The sequence below is a fragment of the Thalassophryne amazonica genome, chromosome 13 (genome assembly GCF_902500255.1).
Source record: "Thalassophryne amazonica chromosome 13, fThaAma1.1, whole genome shotgun sequence".
Lineage (NCBI taxonomy): Eukaryota > Metazoa > Chordata > Actinopteri > Batrachoidiformes > Batrachoididae > Thalassophryne > Thalassophryne amazonica.
In genome coordinates, this window is record NC_047115.1 from 18540563 (window position 1) to 18559604 (window position 19042).

Genomic DNA, 19042 nt, shown 5'->3' on the forward strand with positions numbered 1-19042 from the left:
ATTCATTCATTCATGGTAGCAGGGACATTAACCACGCTTCATGCTAACCATGATTAGCGTTTTGTTAGGCTAGTATTGTACATATGGTGTACTGTATATAGTAGTCCAGTCTGAATCCAACAATTCCTGGAAAACTGCCTTTAATGAAATCTCTGAACTTATTTGCTTACAATACAATTAAAAAAACAAAAAAAAAAAACACTTCTTCTGTTTGACTGTTTGGTCTGTTATTTTAAAGTGTCAGAAATTTTTTTAATTTTACAGTACAAACAGATTGTTAAAAATGTGTCTTAATGAACACGTACAAATACTCATATGCAGAATAGCTTAAAAGCAATAAACTCTCCTGTTTGATAAAACTGAAACTAGTGCTGCCACAATTATTAAATTAATCACTAACTTCATTTAAGTTCCCCCCAGTTTCTCTGATTTCAGCTTTTTAAATGTGAATATTTTCTGGTTTCTTCAGTCCGCTCTGACAGTAAACTGAATGTCTCTTTGGGTTGTGGACATAAAGACATTTAATGACATCATCTTATGCTTTGGTAAACATTGGCCAACTTTTTATTTATTTTATGTGGACTAAACAATTCATCCATAGATTGATTATGACAATAACCGCTAGTTGGAGCTCTAGCAGCTGATGAATATATCCAATTGATGAATGACATTAACAAATAAATACACTCAACAAAAATATAAATGCAACACTTTTGGTTTTGCTCCCATTTTGTATGAGATGAACTCAAAGATCTAAAACTTTTTCCACATACACAATATCACCATTTCCCTCAAATAAAATATAATCCATCCCACCTCACAGGTGTGCCATATCAATATGCTGATTAGACACCATGATTAGTGCACAGGTGTGCCTTAGACTGCCCACAATAAAAGGCCACTCTGAAAGGTGCAGTTTTATCACACAGCACAATGCCACAGATATCGCAAGATTTGAGGGAGCGTGCAATTGGCATGCTGACAGCAGGAATGTCCACCAGAGCTGTTGCTCGTGTATTGAATGTTCATTTCTCTACCATAAGCCGTCTCCAAAGGCGTTTCAGAGAATTTGGCAGTACATCCAACCAGCCTCACAACCGCAGACCACGTGTAACCACACCAGCCCAGGACCTCCACATCCAGCATGTTCACCTCCAAGATCGTCTGAGACCAGCTACTCGGACAGCTGCTGAAAAAATCGGTTTGCATAACCAAAGAATTTCTGCACAAACTGTCAGAAACCGTCTCAGGGAAGCTCATCTGCATGCTCGTCGTCCTCATCGGGGTCTCGACCTGACTCCAGTTCATCGTCGTAACCGACTTGAGTGGGCAAATGCTCACATTCGCTGGCATTTGGCACGTTGGAGAGGTGTTCTCTTCACGGATGAATCCCAGTTCACACTGTTCAGGGCAGATGGCAGACAGCGTGTGTGGCGTCGTGTGGGTGAGCGGTTTTCTGATGTCAATGTTGTGGATCGAGTGGCCCATGGTGGCGGAGGGGTTATGGTATGGGCAGGCGTCTGTTATGGACGAAGAACACAGGTGCATTTTATTGATGGCATTTTGAATGCACAGAGATACCGTGACGAGATCCTGAGGCCCATTGTTGTGCCATACATCCAAGAACATCACCTCATTTTGCAGCAGGATAATGCACGGCCACATGTTGCAAGGATCTGTGCACAATTCTTGGAAGCTGAAATTGTCCCAGTTCTTGCATGGCCGGCATACTCACCGGACATGTCACCCATTGAGCATGTTTGGGATGCTCTGGACCGGCGTATACGACAGCGTGTACCAGTTCCTGCCAATATCCAGCAACTTCATACAGCCATTGAAGAGGAGTGGACCAACATTCCACAGGCCACAATTGACAACCTGATCAACTCTATGCGAAGGAGATGTGTTGCACTGCATGAGGCAAATGGTGGTCACACCAGATACTGACTGGTATCCCCCCCCCAATAAAACAAAACTGCACCTTTCAGAGTGGCCTTTTATTGTGGGCAGTCTAAGGCACACCTGTGCACTAATCATGGTGTCTAATCAGCATCTTGATATGGCACACCTGTGAGGTGGGATGGATTATCTCAGCAAAGGAGAAGTGCTCACTATCACAGATTTAGACTGGTTTGTGAACAATATTTGAGGGAAATGGTGATATTGTCTATGTGGAAAAAGTTTTAGATCTTTGAGTTCATCTCATACAAAATGGGAGCAAAACCAAAAGTGTTGCTTTTATATTTTTGTTGAGTGTAGTAAACAGTTTTCTTTTTTAAGGGCTAGTAATGCAGAGATTCTACACATTTAGCGGTTTTAGTTGTCAGTACAGTGTGTCACATTTCCTCGGCGTTTATGCCCTGCATTTTCCGTATGAATGCGCTGAATATTAAACACCATATTCTGTCAAGATGTCTGAGCGCAGATAAGAGTGATGATCGGAAGTGCAGTGTCCTGTTGAGCAACATGTTATTTGAGAAAAATAAGCGACTGTTGTGTTGTGTGTGCAGATGGCTACAGCCCAAAGATAAGAACAAATTTCCACCACATACAGAAATGATCGACCGCTATCAGATTGTTGTCGAAATGGATTTTAACATAAATGTGACAAACCTCAGCGAAAGTCTCCCCAAGCTGGTGTTTGGTACATTTTGTGCAAGTGACAAGAAGGAATTAACGTGGCGAAACGTTATCTGAAACTTTAATCATCGAAACTCACAATGTGTGTTGATAGATTAACTGTACTTTTTGAATCACAGTATATACTATTGACCGAGGCATTCTTCGACTAGCATGAGGGTCATTGCAGCAACGTGAACGACATGCAAAACTGTATTTGCAGTCTGTACCTGACAATATAATGATACCAAATTGAAACTTATTGATCAATGATTCAAAGAGAAGGAGGGGGAAGTGGGTGTGAATTACTTACAGAACATTATTCTCCCCACTGACTTATTTAGCAAACCAAATAAAAACGCTGTAGCTGTTCACTAACATATTGACGACTGACACAAGCAGGCCTGCGTGAGTGTTGTCTTACTTTTCTAGCACATATCCAGCAAAACCTTTGTGGGATATATTTCCAGATTTTACTTGTAATTCTTCCAAACATGAGCTCTGGTAGCTTGTGCTTCCATTTTGCTTCCTTTTTAAAGTACGTTCAGTGACCTGTGAATGTCTGTCATGTCGCTTCAGCTCCATGACACTAGCACTAGCATATACAGCTAGCAGTGCCCTTTGACTCTCAAATGGCATGCTGGGAATCTGAGAATCTCAGCGTGTTGCAGAATTTTTACCTACAGGCAAATTGTAAAAAATAAATAAATAAACTCATTTAGTAAAATCTGCCAGCAAAGGTGAATTTTGTTTTAAAAAATTGTGAATCATATATTTTGAAAGCTAACAGTTATAGTGATGACAAAGAAAATTGCCCTCATGACTGAAATGTTCTGATATTCTCCTCGCTGTTCCTGTGCAGTGATAGCTACATCGTGCGAGTGAAAGCAGTGGTGATGACGCGGGACGACTCGAGCGGGGGTTGGCTGGCTCAGGATGGAGGTGCTCTGACTAGGGTGGGTGTGTGCCGCCTCCTGCCACCGGAGCTGGCGCCCACGCCGGCCTCCAGCACACATAGCAGCACCCAGTTCCTCATTCGTGGTGAACGACTGCGGGACAAACAGGTGAAGTAGAACAAACGCTGAGAATCGAGCATGTGTGGAACTGAGGATACAATTATTTCACCACAACACCCTCAATCTGTGTGTTTCTGACAGGTGATCTTGGATTGTCCACTAAGGAAAGACCTTGTGTACACCATAGCCACGCCCACCTTTCATCATTGGAAAGTGGAGGACAGGAGGTGTGGCCTTTCTTTCCAGAGCCCAGCTGATGCCAAGGCATTCGACAGAGGAGTACGGAAAGCTATCGAGGACCTCGCTGAAGGTACAGTGTTAGACGTGTCATCACCATCAAGTTTTGTTTTTGATTCCTTTTAGACTTTGAGATTGAGAGAGGCCTGGGAAGAGCTTATATGGAGTCATGAGCTCACCAGACAGAATTGTTTAACAATGCCATGATACCTTTGCAGGAGAAAGAAGTCTTTATGGTCCTGGTGCTTCTTGTGCTTGGTGCACAGCCATTTTCAGATCTCTCCAGAGATGTTCAATCAGATTCAGGTCTGGGCTCTGGTTGGACCACTCAAGGACATTCACAGAGTTGTCCTGAAGCCACTCCATTGATATCTTGGCTGTGTGTTTAGGGTCATTGTCCTGCTGAGAGATGAACTGTGGCCCCAGTCTAAGGTCAAGAGCGCTCTGGAGCAGGTTTTCATCCAGGATGTTTCTGTGCATTGCTGCATTCGTCTTTCCCTCAATCCTGACTAGTCTCCCAGTTCCTGTTGCTGAAAAATATCCCCACAGCATGATTCTGGCACCACCTTGCTTCACTGTAGAGATGGTGCCTGGTTTCCTCCAAACGCGATGCCTGGCATTCACGTCAAAGAGTTCAATCTTTGTCTCATCAGACCAGAGAATTTTGTTTCTCATGGTCTGAGAGTCCTTCAGGTGCCTTTTGGCAAACTCCAGGTGGGCTGCCATGTGCCTTTTACTAAGGACTGGCTTACGTCTGGCCACTGTACCATACAGTCTGATTGGTGGATTGTTGCAGAGATGGTTGTCCTTCTGGAAGTTTCTTCTCTCTCCACAGAGGAATGCTGGAGCTCTGACAGAGTGACAGTTGGGTTCTTGGTTACCTCCCTGACTAAGGCCCTTCTCCCCCGATCACTAAGTTTAGACGGGCAGCCAGCCCTAGGAAGTGTTTCGGTGGATCCCAACTTTTTTCATTTATGGATTATGGTGGCCACTGTGCTCATTCGGACCTTCAAAGCAGCAGAAAGGTTTCTGTACCCTTCCCCAGATTTGTCTACAGACAGTTTCTTTGACTTCATGCTTGGTTTGTGCTCTGACATGCACTGTCAACTGTGGGACCTTATATGTAGACAGGTGTGTGTCTTTCCAAATCATGTCCAATCAGCTGAATTTAACCCAGGTGGACTCCAGTTAAGCTGTAGAAACATCTCAACTGTGATCAGTAGAAACAGGAGACACCTGAGCTCAATTTTGAGCTTCATGGTAAATGCTGAGAATACATAGGTTTATGTGATTTCTTAGTTTTTAATAAATTTGTTAAAAATCTAAAAAAAAAAAATTCACATTGTCATTATGGGATATTGTGTGTAGAATTTTGAGAGTAAAAAAATGAATTTCATCCATTTTGGAATAAGGCTGAAACATAAAAAAAAGTGGAAGAGGTGAAGTGCTGTGAATACTTCCTGGATGCAACGTATGCTGGTTCTTCACATCAAAAGGAGTCTGCTGAGGTGGTTCCGGTATGTGGTGAGGATGCCCAACTGGGAGGTGACCCTGGGGAAGATCCAGGACACAATGGAGCGATTATACTTCTCAACTGGCTTGGGAACACCTCAGGATCTCCCAAGAAATGTTCGAGGACTTTGCTGAGGATAGAGAAGTGCGGGTTGAGCTGCTCAGTCCATTGTCACCACGACCCAGACCAGGATAAACAGCAGAAAATGAATGAATGCAAGTGTGGATGTGTGTGTGAATGAGCTTCAAGGGTTCCCTGTAAAATGTAATGTCTTCTGTTCTCCTGTTTATAGGATCAACAACATCCTCCACAACACTCCAGAATGAAGGCGAGCTGGGCGACGATGATGTCTTTACTGTGAGCCATTTCTCATATTCATCCCCAAATTGATTTTGATGTTCTGAATGAAATTTACCTCATAGATAATAGTTGCTACAAGCCTCTAGAAATCTGTGCACAGTATCCAGACAGGATAATGAGGCGTGACCAGAACACATCAATCATGGGCACATCAAAGAGCCTTTTCCTGAGAACTGATGCTATAAAATCAGACGGCCACATATATAATTCAGAAGATGCACGGTGGTTGATGGCCATCATACAGTATCTGTATATTACGGTACGTTTGGTTCCATCACCAACTATTAAGTACTTAACTCTGGCTTCATGGTTTGACATTATACTCCAAGGTGTAATTTATCGTAGTCCTTTGTTGAACATGTACCAACATTTAAACACCAAAAAAAAAAAAAGAATTTCAGGTTGTTAGATGTTTTAAAGCTGCAGTACCGCCACAGGTTCACAGGGTGAACCTTGATTAGTAAGTTAGCAAGTACAAATAGATTGAAAAACGGTTTCTACCCAACTGCTGTTCGAGCTTTGAACGCCACTGCAACCAAACAGCCAGCTCACATGCTGCACTCAGAATGAGTGCAATATTTGTTAATGTGCAGTATCCACTGCCACTGAAATAAGCACAGTTTTGTACATACTTTTCTCTTTTATATATACAGTGGTCCCTCGTTTATCGCGGGAGTTACGTTCTAAAAATAACCCGCGATAAGTGAAATCCGTGAAGTAGTCAGTAGTTTTTACAATTATTAAAGATGTTTTAAGGCTGTAAAACCCCTCACGACACACTTTATATACTTTTCTCAAACAGGCATTAACATTTTCTCACTTTTCTCTCGTGTAAACACTCTTTTTTTTCTTCTGGGCAAGAAGATTATAAACAGACACACGCAGAACTCTCCCTTCGTTCACTGCCTCCGGAGGTACAGATGCGGGACCCGCAAAGAATCCAAGTCCTCTCTCGGTGGCCACGGAGCTCTGTGGCTGCGGTCAACATCCGCATCAAAACAGTGAGCGTAGTCTCTGGACCTGTTGCCAGATTTGGCGCAGCTCCGCACAGCAGACAGCAGGGCAGTGTGAGTGGCCCACTGCTGCGTTTACCGAGCCCGCAAAAGCGCATCGGAGGCAGTGAGAGCAATCGCGATGATGCCGACCGGTGCCGCAACCGGCCCACCTGATAAGGACGCAGAACACAATGCGCTGTTTTAAAAAAAAAAAAAAAAAGCATGCAAAATTGCACAAAAAAAAAAAAAATCCGTGAAACTGCGAGGCCGCGAAACAGATATACACACAAAATCTCTTTTTTGCTGCTACATACTTACAATTTTTTTTTCTTTGTTTGTTTCTTTCTTCCCCAGACCGTTTAAGTCTGTGTGTGGTTTACTCAGGTTTATATTTGCACCTTACCTTTCGTTGTATTTGTTACAATGACAATAAGGATCCTGAATCTGGTTCCAGCACATACTGATCAATTGGTGATCCGCCAAAATCTCAGAGGAAAACTGTTGCAACACAAATACAGTATATTTATTTATTAGTGGGGACCGTTCAGTCGGCAACACCAGCCTAACCATACTACCACATTGGGATTTAGATAAATAGAATATCTGCAGGTTTATCATTTATGTAGACCAAACATTGATTGGTTTTTGTTTGTTGTTGTTGTTGTTTTTGTAGCTAAATAGTTAGGACAGGGATATGGAAGAAAGTGGGCGGGCCTTAGAAGGTCTTGATCATCAGAGGTAATCGGGTGATTCTTAGACTACGGGCACTTATTATGTCCTTTGATCATATTGTATGAAAAACAGAAAAAAGGGGAAATTTCACACTTTTATAGTTATCTTTACAATGAAAGTGTGTTAAGAAATTTGTTCTAGTAGTCTATGATGACTTTTTCACCTTTTTTCAGCATCATTATATGCAAATATTGCTGTTTTGTGCTTGTCCCACACCCAGACTTCTGATCTTCAATGATAAAAATGGATGGTAAAGAAACGTTTTTTCTAATGTTTTAAAATATCTCTGAATAAAATATCAGTAAAATAATCAAAACATAAGTGGGGTATTCAATGTCATACAACTGTTGTGATTTTTTTTTTTTTAAACAAAATGTAGTTGTCCCACACTATTGCTGTAATTTCCACCACAACACTGTAATGTCCCTAAACAGTTTGTATGAAAGATTGTTTGGGTAGTTTCTATGGAGATAAACAGTGACATCAGAGCACATGTATATAGCGCCAAATCACAACAAACAGTTGCCCCAAGGCGCTTTATATTGTAAGGCAATGGTGTGGTGGAAATTACATTTACAAGGCCAATAGTGCCCATAGTTAAAGAATCACCCAATCATTTAGGATGATCAGTTCAAACATATGTGCACAAAGAAAGTGTGACTGATGTAGTGCAGAGCTATAAAATCTTACTATAATGATCCTAGAGTATGTATGTAATTTCTGGAGTGTGTTGCACCTGTTTGAAGTGGGGGGAGAGGAGCATAAATTGAACACTTCTCAGTACTGCTGCATCCACAGCAACAAGACACAGTGGGAAGGGATATATTCCCACTGTGGAATACACACCACAGAGGACCGTCTCCAGGCTGTGATGGAACAAATGTGACAAAGCTGCACCGGGTCCGGTGTGACCCGGTGCAGCGGTTGTGCAGTGCAGGTTGGTTTGCACATACATAATCTGCAAAAAAACGTGTGGCCTCAATCTAAAAGGCTCTGTAGTGAAACAGAGTTTCTACCTGCTTGTACGTGAAGTCCGTCTGTCTGTGTGCATCTCCACCCGTCCACCTTAAATTAGCACGGACGACCCCCTTCCTCCACTCTGTAACGTGACACCAGGAGCAGCAGGCAGGGTCACAAGGTCACTTCCTCTGTCCCGCCACCTCCCTGTCTCCTGGTGACACACACACACCCCACCCCCCAGTCCACCCCCACCCCTGTGGTTAGAAAAAAAAAAAGTGAGCAACAACCTAAGCAGCGTGAGCAGCTGTTTCCCAGCTTAGCGCAGAGCTGTTGATTTACGAGAGGAAGTGCCTCGTGGTTCATCTTCAGCTCGAGCTATCTGTAAAGGGCCAAGACTAATAGGTGCTCTGCTGGGAGCGTACAGCCACGACTGAGACGCATGCAAACACACACACACAAGTAGGGACAGCAGGGAGGACGCTGCTGTCAGAGGACACGGTGGGATTTGTTTCCTCAAACATCAGTCTTAAATCAACAGCAAAACTCTGATTATCTTATTTTTGTGTTATTTTAGTGTAAAGATGTAACGTCACGACAACAGAATCTGGAAATAACACTGCACGAGGACAGATTTTAACAGAAAATTCCAGTACCAGTCCGAGGTGGACAAACCCCCAGCTTCAGTGAGTAGACGTCCTACCATGTACTGCATCTACCTGTACACCTGAAACAGGTGATTAGCTCATCTAGCTGCCTGCAGAGTTGAACTCATGCGAATCAGCTGGTTTAGCGGTTGGATGGAACAAATATGTAACAGAACTTTTACTCACTGAAGCTGGGATTTTCTAGCTCTATAGGTACTGTGTGGGGTGATGAGCCTTCTGATTGTTTGCAATGATAATCTGATAATACGGTGCACACATGACTTGCAGAAATGATGGTCGCTGTTCAGGAAATGACCTTTTTGCAGCCTTTTCCGTGAAAATGCCCAACACTCGTCTCAGCAGTGACTTTCATGTCTCTGGGTCCTTGTCCTTTGAGATTGAGAAATATCTGCGGAAAGTTTATGGATTTATGGAGGTCACTGGACAGAGGTGTTTGGCCAAGCGGATTCTTTTGCAAGCAAACTAAGGTCTTTGTCTTTAGGGTCCTGGTGCTTGCCATCTTACTGTATGATTGTGAGACTTGGACAAGCAGTGACCAAAAGCATGTCTTTGATAGCAGGTCTCAAGAGGATCATCGGCCGCTACTCGAATGACTTTTGGCGCTTTTCCACCCGTTGGTATCAGATCAGTTTGATTTTACTTATCGTTGGTACAAAGTGCGTCCTTTTCCATTGTGGACTGTCATACCCCTGATGCTGCATGAAACTGCTGTGACGTCATCTTTACTGTGACACAAAACAGCAGCACGAAACACGAAGCGGTGACCAGTTTAGCTTTTGTATGATAACAGAGTACAGACAGCGCTACTTGCTTAACAATATTTTAATATTGGTTTTGTGCAAGATGCCCTTTGTGCCTAGTCTTGCACAATGATGACACTTTGTTTTCATGTCACCTTTTGGTATCACCTCAGCTCATTTGGAACCCTGACAGAGGAAATTAGAAAAACAGGACCACGTACCATGTGCTAGGTACCAGGTTTGACCAGTGGGGAAAAAACGGGGGGTAGAGTCAAGTAGAGCAGGTACCATGCTGTGGAAAATCACCATCTGTGTATCACTGACATTGGGAGGTCATGTTAGCTACAACATGAAGGACATGTGTTGTATTTTTCTGCACATAGTTGGGCACTCAAGTGACTCAGTTGTGAGGAACCCAGCAACTGGAGAAAGCCAAGGACACCTATGTTTCACACAGGTGCAGCAGATAGATGGATATTTCTGGGAGATGGAGATTGACCGGTTGTCTGCCTGGGTGATTGCAATCCTGCTCCCAAGATGTGCAGCGCCCAGATCCGAATTGTGTATGGTGATGTATGAAAACGTTACTTGGGGAGAGGATTTGCATAGCTGTAACTGCCATTGTTTCAGATTGCTTGATGATAGACATTTCAAATTCAGAATGTGTGCATTATATATACACTCAACAAAAATGTAAACGCAACACTTTTGGTTTTGCTCCCATTTTGTATGAGATGAACTCAAAGATCTAAAACTTTTTCCACTTACACAATATCACCATTTCCCTCAAATATTGTTCACAAACCCGTCTAAATCTGTGATAGTGAGCACTTCTCCTTTTTGAGATAATCCATCCCACCTCACAGGTGTGCCATACCAAGATGCTGATTAGACACCATGATTAGTGCACGGGTGTGCCTTAGACTGTCCACAATAAAAGGCCACTCTGAAAGGTGCAGTTTTGTTTTATTGGAGGGGATACCAGTCAGTATCTGGTGTGACCACCATTTGCCTCATGCAGTGCAACACATCTCCTTCGCATAGAGTTGATCAGGTTGTCAATTGTGGCCTGTGGAATGTTGGTCCACTCCTCTTCAATGGCTGTGCGAAGTTGCTGGATATTGGCAGGAACTGGTACATGCTGTCGTATACGCCGGTCCAGAGCATCCCAAACATGCTCAATGGGTGACATGTCCGGTGAGTATGCCGGCCATGCAAGAACTGGAACATTTTCAGCTTCCAGGAATTGTGTACAGATCCTTGCAACATGGGGCCGTGCATTATCCTGCTGCAACATGAGGTGATGTTCTTGGATGTATGGCACAACAATGGGCCTCAGGATCTCGTCACGGTATCTCTGTGCATTCAAAATGCCATCAATAAAATGCACCTGTGTTCTTCGTCCATAACAGATGCCTGCCTATACCATAACCCCACCACCACCATGGGCCACTCGATCCACAACACTGACATCAGAAAACCGCTCACCCACACGATGCCACACACGCTGTCTGCCATCTGCCCTGAACAGTGTGAACCGGGATTCATCCGTGAAGAGAACACCTCTCCAACGTGCCAAACGCCAGCGAATGTGAGCATTTGCCCACTCAAGTCGGTTATGACGACGAACTGGAGTCAGGTCGAGACCCCAATGAGGATGACGAGCATGCAGATGAGCTCCCTGAGACGGTTTCTGACAGTTTGTGCAGAAATCCTTTGCATATGCAAACCGATTGTTTCAGCAGCTGTCCGAGTAGCTGGTCTCAGATGATCTTGGAGGTGAACATGCTGGATGTGGAGGTCCTGGGCTGGTGTGGTTACACGTGGTCTGCGGTTGTGAGGCTGGTTGGATGTACTGCCAAATTCTCTGACACGCCTTTGGAGACGGCTTATGGTAGAGAAATGAACATTCAATACACGAGCAACAGCTCTGGTGGACATTCCTGCTGTCATCATGCCAATTGCACGCTTCCTCAAATCTTGCGACATCTGTGGCATTGTGCTGTGTGATAAAACTGCACCTTTCAGAGTGGCCTTTTATTGTGGGCAGTCTAAGGCACACCTGTGCACTATTCATGGTGTCTAATCAGCAACTTGATATGGCACACCTGTGAGGTGGGATGGATTATCTCAGCAAAGGAGAAGTGCTCACTATCACAGATTTAGACTGGTTTGTGAACAATATTTGAGGGAAATGGTGATATTGTGTATGTGGAAAAAGTTTTAGATCTTTGAGTTCATCTCATACAAAATGGGAGCAAAACCAAAAGTGTTGCGTTTATATTTTTGTTGAGTGTATATATATATATATATATATATATATATATATATATACCAGCAAGAGCTGATATTTAGAGTAGAATGGGAGGCAGAGCCTTCAGCTTTCAGGCTCCTCTCCTGTGGAACCAGCTCCCAATTCAGATCAGGGAGACAGACACCCTCTCTGCTTTTAAGATTAGGCTTAAAACTTTCCTTTTTGCTAAAGCTTATAGTTAGTGCTGGATCAGGTGACCCTGAACCATCCCTTAGTTATGCTGCTATAGACGTAGACTGCTGGGGGGTTTCCATGATGCACTGTTTCTTTCTCTTTTTGCTCTATATGCACCACTCTGCATTTAATCATTAGTGATCGATCTCTGCTCCCCTCCACAGCATGTCTTTTTCCTGGTTCTCTCCCTCAGCCCCAACCAGTCCCAGCAGAAGACTGCCCCTCCCTGAGCCTGGTTCTGCTGGAGGTTTCTTCCTGTTAAAAGGGAGTTTTTCCTTCCCACTGTAGCCAAGTGCTTGCTCACAGGGGGTCGTTTTGACCGTTGGGGTTTTACATAATTATTGTATGGCCTTGCCTTACAATATAAAGCGCCTTGGGGCAACTGTTTGTTGTGATTTGGCGCTATATAAAAAATTGATTGATTGATATTTGCCGTTTGGTATGCTTGCGTATTTTGGGTCAAGAACGAATGCTGCAAAAACAAAAAGTTGATAGGATAAATATTTTTGGAGAAATTATCAATTTTATCTAACCAGTAAACAATGGACGTTGTGCTGCAATGCACCATGGGAGTTCTGGGTGTTGGGGTTTTAAACAATGTTATTGTAGTTCATGTTAGTTTAACAGTGTTGATAATGCTATGATTGATTGTTTTTGTACTTCATTTGGTTTAGTCAGTTTAGTCAATTCTCATGTTGCTGGTACCATGACTAAAAAGTGTATTGCGTTTGATGTCTTCCACCACATTCTCCGTTTCTGCCTGTGCAAACATAGAAGCACCTGCTTGCGGTAGAATGCAGAAAAGACAAAAAGCTCTGCGTGTGTGTGTGTGCATGTAACTTCAATCACAGAAAAACTGGGGAGAAGATGAAGATGTCGTTTGGTATCCTTATGTATTTTGTGTCACGAATGAATGCTGCCAAAACAGAACATTGATAGGGCTAATATTTTTGGAGAAGCTACAGGTATTAGCTAACAACACTGAACAGTGGACATTGCCAATTATGTTCTGGACTCACACACCATACCAAAAGGGGGCGATAAATCATCTTTATATTAAAAGCGTGACTGCGGGCGTACGTGATTTTATTTAGTTCAATGCAAGTACATAATATAGTTGTAAATATGTTAAAAATACATGGAAGACACAAGAAAGTGAAACACTTATTTTCATTGTGGTCCATTTAAAAATCAAATAACAAAATAGAAGTAATAATAATAGTGTGTATGTGTGTATATGATAACAAGAACCTAAACAACTTTAAAATACATTAAGACAGTAAACATATAAAAAAAAATTACAGGAAATAAAAGGGATGAGTTCTTCTAAAAATTGTTAAGGTCTAACATTCTAAACACATTCTGGACTGACACTTCATTCCAACTCATTATACAAGGTTTGCTGAATTTATTACTGCCCTAAAAAATGTCAGCAGCTATATTATATATATATATATATATATGTGTGTGTGTGGTATAGCCATACATAATTTGAACCTAGACCAGATACACAGGTATTTCATTGTACATTGTTAATGTAGTTATTTGTAAATAGTGTATATTTTGCTGCTTTTTTGTATCTTTAAATGATGGAATTATCTTAAATATGCCTTTTTTGCATAGTGGTGCTTATGTTTTCCAGACAGGTGTGACACCATGCATGTATTAACATAGTTGGCTGATCTTCAGTCATTCCACCAATTTTGTCCAAATCTTTGTTCAGACATGGATGGAAAGACACACAGGGTTAAAAACAATACCTCCGCGTGTGCACCTATCATCTAACTGTAGTAACTTTTGTTTATATGCTAAAGTAGAGATGCTTGAATCTTCGACTGGACTGGGTTGCTTGATGCGAGGACGTTTCGCTTCAAATCGCAGAAGCTTCCTCAGCTAACAGAAGTCAGACTACCAGAGCAAGAACTTTAGCTGAGGAAGCTTCTGCGATTTGAAGCGAAACGTCCTCGCGTCAAGCAACCCAGTCCAGTCGAAGATTCAAGCATCTCTACTATGGAAATCACCTGGACAACTGAGAGCCTACACAGAAACTTTATATGCTAAACAGTAAATCAAAGTGTTTCAGTTCCATTACTGAATATTTGGTGCATGAATCAGGAAAGGCCCCCTTCCCTAGTCGGCTATGATTTACGTATAATACACCCAAACCCTTTGCCCATCCTTGTGGGTAGTTGGCGCAAACAGCATCTCTCTACATTAACCTTTTGGCCCAACATCAGACACCATGCATGAAAACGGTCTTGTCTGGAAAAGGGAAGTTGGAGGCTTTTCCTGGAGATGACGTTTGATAGCAGGTATTGTGAGGCTAGGCCAACATATATGGCATTCAGGCCTAGTCTGGGCCATCACCCTAAACTAGATTGCCTTGGATACCCTACCAAGTGACTAATACTAATACTACTAATAATAATACTAATGATACAGCCTCCAGAGTCACCAGAAAACACGTCATCCATCACATTAGGGCAGTGAGTCGCCCTTAAGGGCAGGGTGTTCCTATTTTTGAGGCTTTCTACCCAGTAAACACTGGAGGATTACTATATCCCATCTGACTTGCGAGCACTTTGGGATCCCTGGGAGAGACAGGAGGATCCGGTAGCAGAGACCTTTTGGCTGCTTTAGGCAGTAGTGGGTCACGGTGACCCAGTCCCAGATAAATGCTTGGAAGTAGATGGCTGAACCATGCATAGAATCTTGGACAACATGCTTTCTCATAGATTATCCATGTACAAGTGTGATCAGGACACACTTATATTACTAAAACAACATATTGAGATTAAATCCCACATCCACTGCTGTCATTAAAAGTCAGACTTATTTCAACATTTTCACCGGGATCTGACCCAACCTCAGCCTTCCACAGAAAACAAATGCAGACTGTCAAAATCAACACAAAAACTCATGTTTTAGTAACAAAGCCAGCCATTAATGGATTTGGTACTGCTTGTGTTTTACCCACTTGATATAAATTACCTTTCCTAAAGGTAGCGGCGGCGTAGTTCGTGAGGTGGCCAGTTGTGGATGGGGGGAAATGCTGTGGCAGATTTACAGCCTTGAGGGACGGGAGAGGATGGTGGGGGCTGGAGACGAAGAGCTAGGATGGACCTAAATTATTCCTCGTACGCCAAAACTAAAGCTTAACCCAACCCTTCCTCTGTCCCTCGCTTCAGCATGTCTCTTCTATTTTGGCTCATTCACAAATGGGGATTGGGGGGGGTATCGAAGCAGTTCTCTCTGATCTCGTGAGAGTGAGACGGGCTTGTTAAAGGATGGATCCTCTGTGGAGTCAGGAGATGTTTCATCTCAGAAAAACAATCTGAAATGCCTTGGCCGGAATATATATATATATATATATATATATATATATGTGTGTGTATGTGAGATCGAGAGAGAGAGAAGAGGCAATGTCCAGAAATGCAAGAACCTCCCACTCGGTCCTCTCTCAGTCCTCTTGTGCATTTTGAGCTTGCAGCAGAGAGTCTGGTCTGTGTTTTGAATTAGTTGCAGCCGTGGAGAACAGAGTAGGGCTGGTTTTAAACCGTATCAGCTCCTCCCCCCCGGTAATGTCTTCTCCAGGGGGGCGGGGCCGGACCGGAGGCAGCATGTTCTGTTATTTTTGGCCGACTGCTCGGAGGGCTTTGTAAGAAAGCTGGGGGAAATTCTCAGCATGGCGTTGTCCATGTGGGGACAGAGCAGGGATATAACGGGGATAGATTCAGCAGACAGCAGATCTGGGTCGAATATTTCATAGTGTTGGTTTTAGCCCGGATAGTGCAAGATGGGTGGCAAACAGGACAGTTACAAATATTTAATGCGCCGCCACATCTGATGGAGTCTGCGTTCACTTTGCAGTTAAAAACAAAAGCGTACAAAGGACTGTCAGCGCAGCCGACTCAGAAGTTAAATTTGTATTTATTCAGTGATGTTTTGAGTAGGAAAAAGTGATTATCTATCCAGTCGCAACTGTTTTCTCAAGCTTGAAACATTTAGTTTTTTTTAAACCCGTCGAACACTATGTTCTCTATGTAGGACGACCAAAGTGGACTGAACAGCTGTACCAGGCCTTTACTGTGTGGCCGTTTTGATTTATGGTTATATTTTGGGCTGTTGTTGAGCCTCTGGCGACTGAAGTCCATCACAGTTTTCTTCTGCACATTCAAAGGCATTGAAAAATTGCTATTGCACAAAAGCATCAGTCGTCCTAAATCTGTAGTTCTCTTGCAAATAAATAAACCGTTTTGTTTATCCAGTCCAGCTATAAATGCATGTAGTTGAACGTTTATGACCCTACTTAGATGCTGGGTGCAGAATGAGAAGTGAAAATGCTTTTGGGCGTGTTAAAGTTTGATGCTGGTTCCAGAGTGGTTGGATTTATCCCATTTATTAGCCATGGATGTGTTGAAGCCCGTTGGTGCCGGTGCTCATCTCCGGATTCTGTAGCATCAGGCGAATGAGAGTCTATGATTGCTCCCTGGACGAGAAGTCAGTCCAATGCGTGTTACTTCTCCAGCTGAAGCTGGTACCCAGTTACAGCTGGGTGGACTATGGCAATGTAGATTAAGATTGGCAACACTGTGGTTTAGTGGTTAGCACTGTTGCCTCACAGCAAGAACGTCATGGGTTTGATTCCCACCTGCTACCTTTCTGTGTGGAGTTTGCATGTTTTTCCCATGTTTGCGTGGGTTTCCTCCAGGTGCTACGGTTTCCTCACAGATTTAAAAACATGCAGGTTAGAATTGTCCAGGTCTCCCTTGCAAAAGTCTTTTGTCCGAGGACACAGACACGTAGCATGAACAGGATTCAAACGCAGGTCTACATGTTAGCAGGCCAGCAAATTATCCACTGAACTACCTGCTCCTGTGTGCTGTAACCGATCATTATATCAACCAATCAGTGTCGTCTGTCATTCCCGTTAAGTCGGAGACCCCTGCGTGCACAGCGCTGTGGTATTAAGAGGACGGTAGTATTCTCCAGTGAGGGGACCTGATGATGTGCGTGCACACGCTTGCAAGATCAGCTGGCAAACAAGATGTAACGCATGTTGCCCCCCGTGCATGGCTGTGCATGTCAGGTGCAGCTGCGTCAGCTGACCTTTGAGATCAACCTTATGTGCAAAACTTGCTTACCTTAACTGGGCATTTGCACTTGTGCACGTTGTGCACGTTTTGACACAGAACCGAGTCCTCTTTCATTGTTACAGGTTGAAGTGTGTGTGATTCGTGAGGTGAAAACTGAATTGTACCTGTTAGTCCATGTCCTCTCCTCACAGCCACAAGGAGGGAGCAAAGCATAGTTAAACTAAAGCACCGCGCTCATACAGCGCAAACTCATGCCAACGCTAGTTTCCAATTCCACAAATTTTTACCATGGAAAAAATTTCAAGGTCACAGTCTGTTAGAAGTGGCTTTTCATAAGCTAAATTAGATGTCATGGTGGAGGTAATTATGGTATAATAATAATAATAATAATAATAATAATAAGTGGGCACATGCAGTCACTCTGCTCTGTGTGCGTCTGATCCTGTTAGATCTCAGAAGCTAAGCAGGATAGGTCCTGATCAGTAGTCTCGAGTGGAAGACAGGGGCTGTGTATTGTTTGCATCAGGAAGGGCTTCCGGCCTAAAACATGTGCCACATCAGAATGTGGCTCTGTACTGGCTCTGCTGCATCGACCCTGAACAGACAAGACAGCCGAAAGATGAACAATAAATGATCATGTGTATTCACCCCTTAAATTAATGACGGCTGATGAGGTAGTGGATGAAAGAAGAGTTGAACGAGTCCGGTGAATCACATTTATTGGATTAAATAATCTGCATCAATATTTGACACTTTTCTGTCTTGCGGGGCCAAAATTGATCATCTCAGCCTTCTTAGTTTTAATGGAGAATGTTTGAAGGACGTCCAGTTTTCCTGTGCAGACCCGTGTCCAGTTTTGCGACTGACAACAGTCATTTCTGCATATCAGCATATCTCTGAAATTTAATGAGATGCAAAATGAAGAAAATAATATTGATTTGAGTTTCATTCCAAAAATGTTTTGAAGACTTGACACCAGATCACCTAAATCTGGAATATAGATTTTTTATTTTATTTTTTTAAATAGACCCCTCCACTCCCCTGTCGTATTATATGCCTTATTCAGAGATTTAATAAAATAATGTAAATTAATGTCATTTGGTCACTAAAATCAACCAAACTGGAAAGAAACCAGACTGGAATCTAATGGACAAGTAATCCACTTCCATAGATGGTCTAAAAATCTATTTCTCTCTCTCTATGATGTCTCTCATGAATAAATGTGAGATGTGGATATTTGGAATGTGGATGAAGCAGCTGATGTATCCTGTTTTTGCCATCAGAACAACGCCGAGGCTTCCTATTTTTGTGGCGTCCACTGACACAAACTGTTTGTTTGGTGTGTCCAATCACGACGCAGTTTTCAGCCCGCATCCTGTGTTTGTTTGTCCCCTTCAGAACGCCACAGACAGCTCATCCAACTCCTCCCAGAAACTGGAGAGCTCTCTGCAGCCACTGGAATCCTCGCCCCTTCCTCAGAGACACAAGTGTATACTGGGACATCGGCACGACCTTCAAGACCCCTGCCGTCTCTCAGACCACTTCTTCTCGGACCAGGTGGGATCAGAACCTCTGGTTATATCACGTAGTAACACTGAGCGCTTTGGAGGACACTCCTTTC

At 43.1% G+C, this 19042-nt stretch overlaps 1 protein-coding gene across 1 annotated transcript in view; it reads left to right on the forward strand.

Moving 5' to 3' along the window:
• Positions 1-19042, forward strand: part of LOC117522846 (sprouty-related, EVH1 domain-containing protein 2-like) — a 68309-nt gene that overhangs the window by 45203 nt on the left and 4064 nt on the right. Inside the window, exons 2-5 of the mRNA XM_034184249.1 lie at positions 3482-3683; positions 3777-3945; positions 5678-5742; positions 18820-18978. Of these exons, the coding sequence (XP_034040140.1) occupies positions 3482-3683; positions 3777-3945; positions 5678-5742; positions 18820-18978 (595 nt within the window). The remainder of the gene's footprint in view (positions 1-3481; positions 3684-3776; positions 3946-5677; positions 5743-18819; positions 18979-19042) is intronic.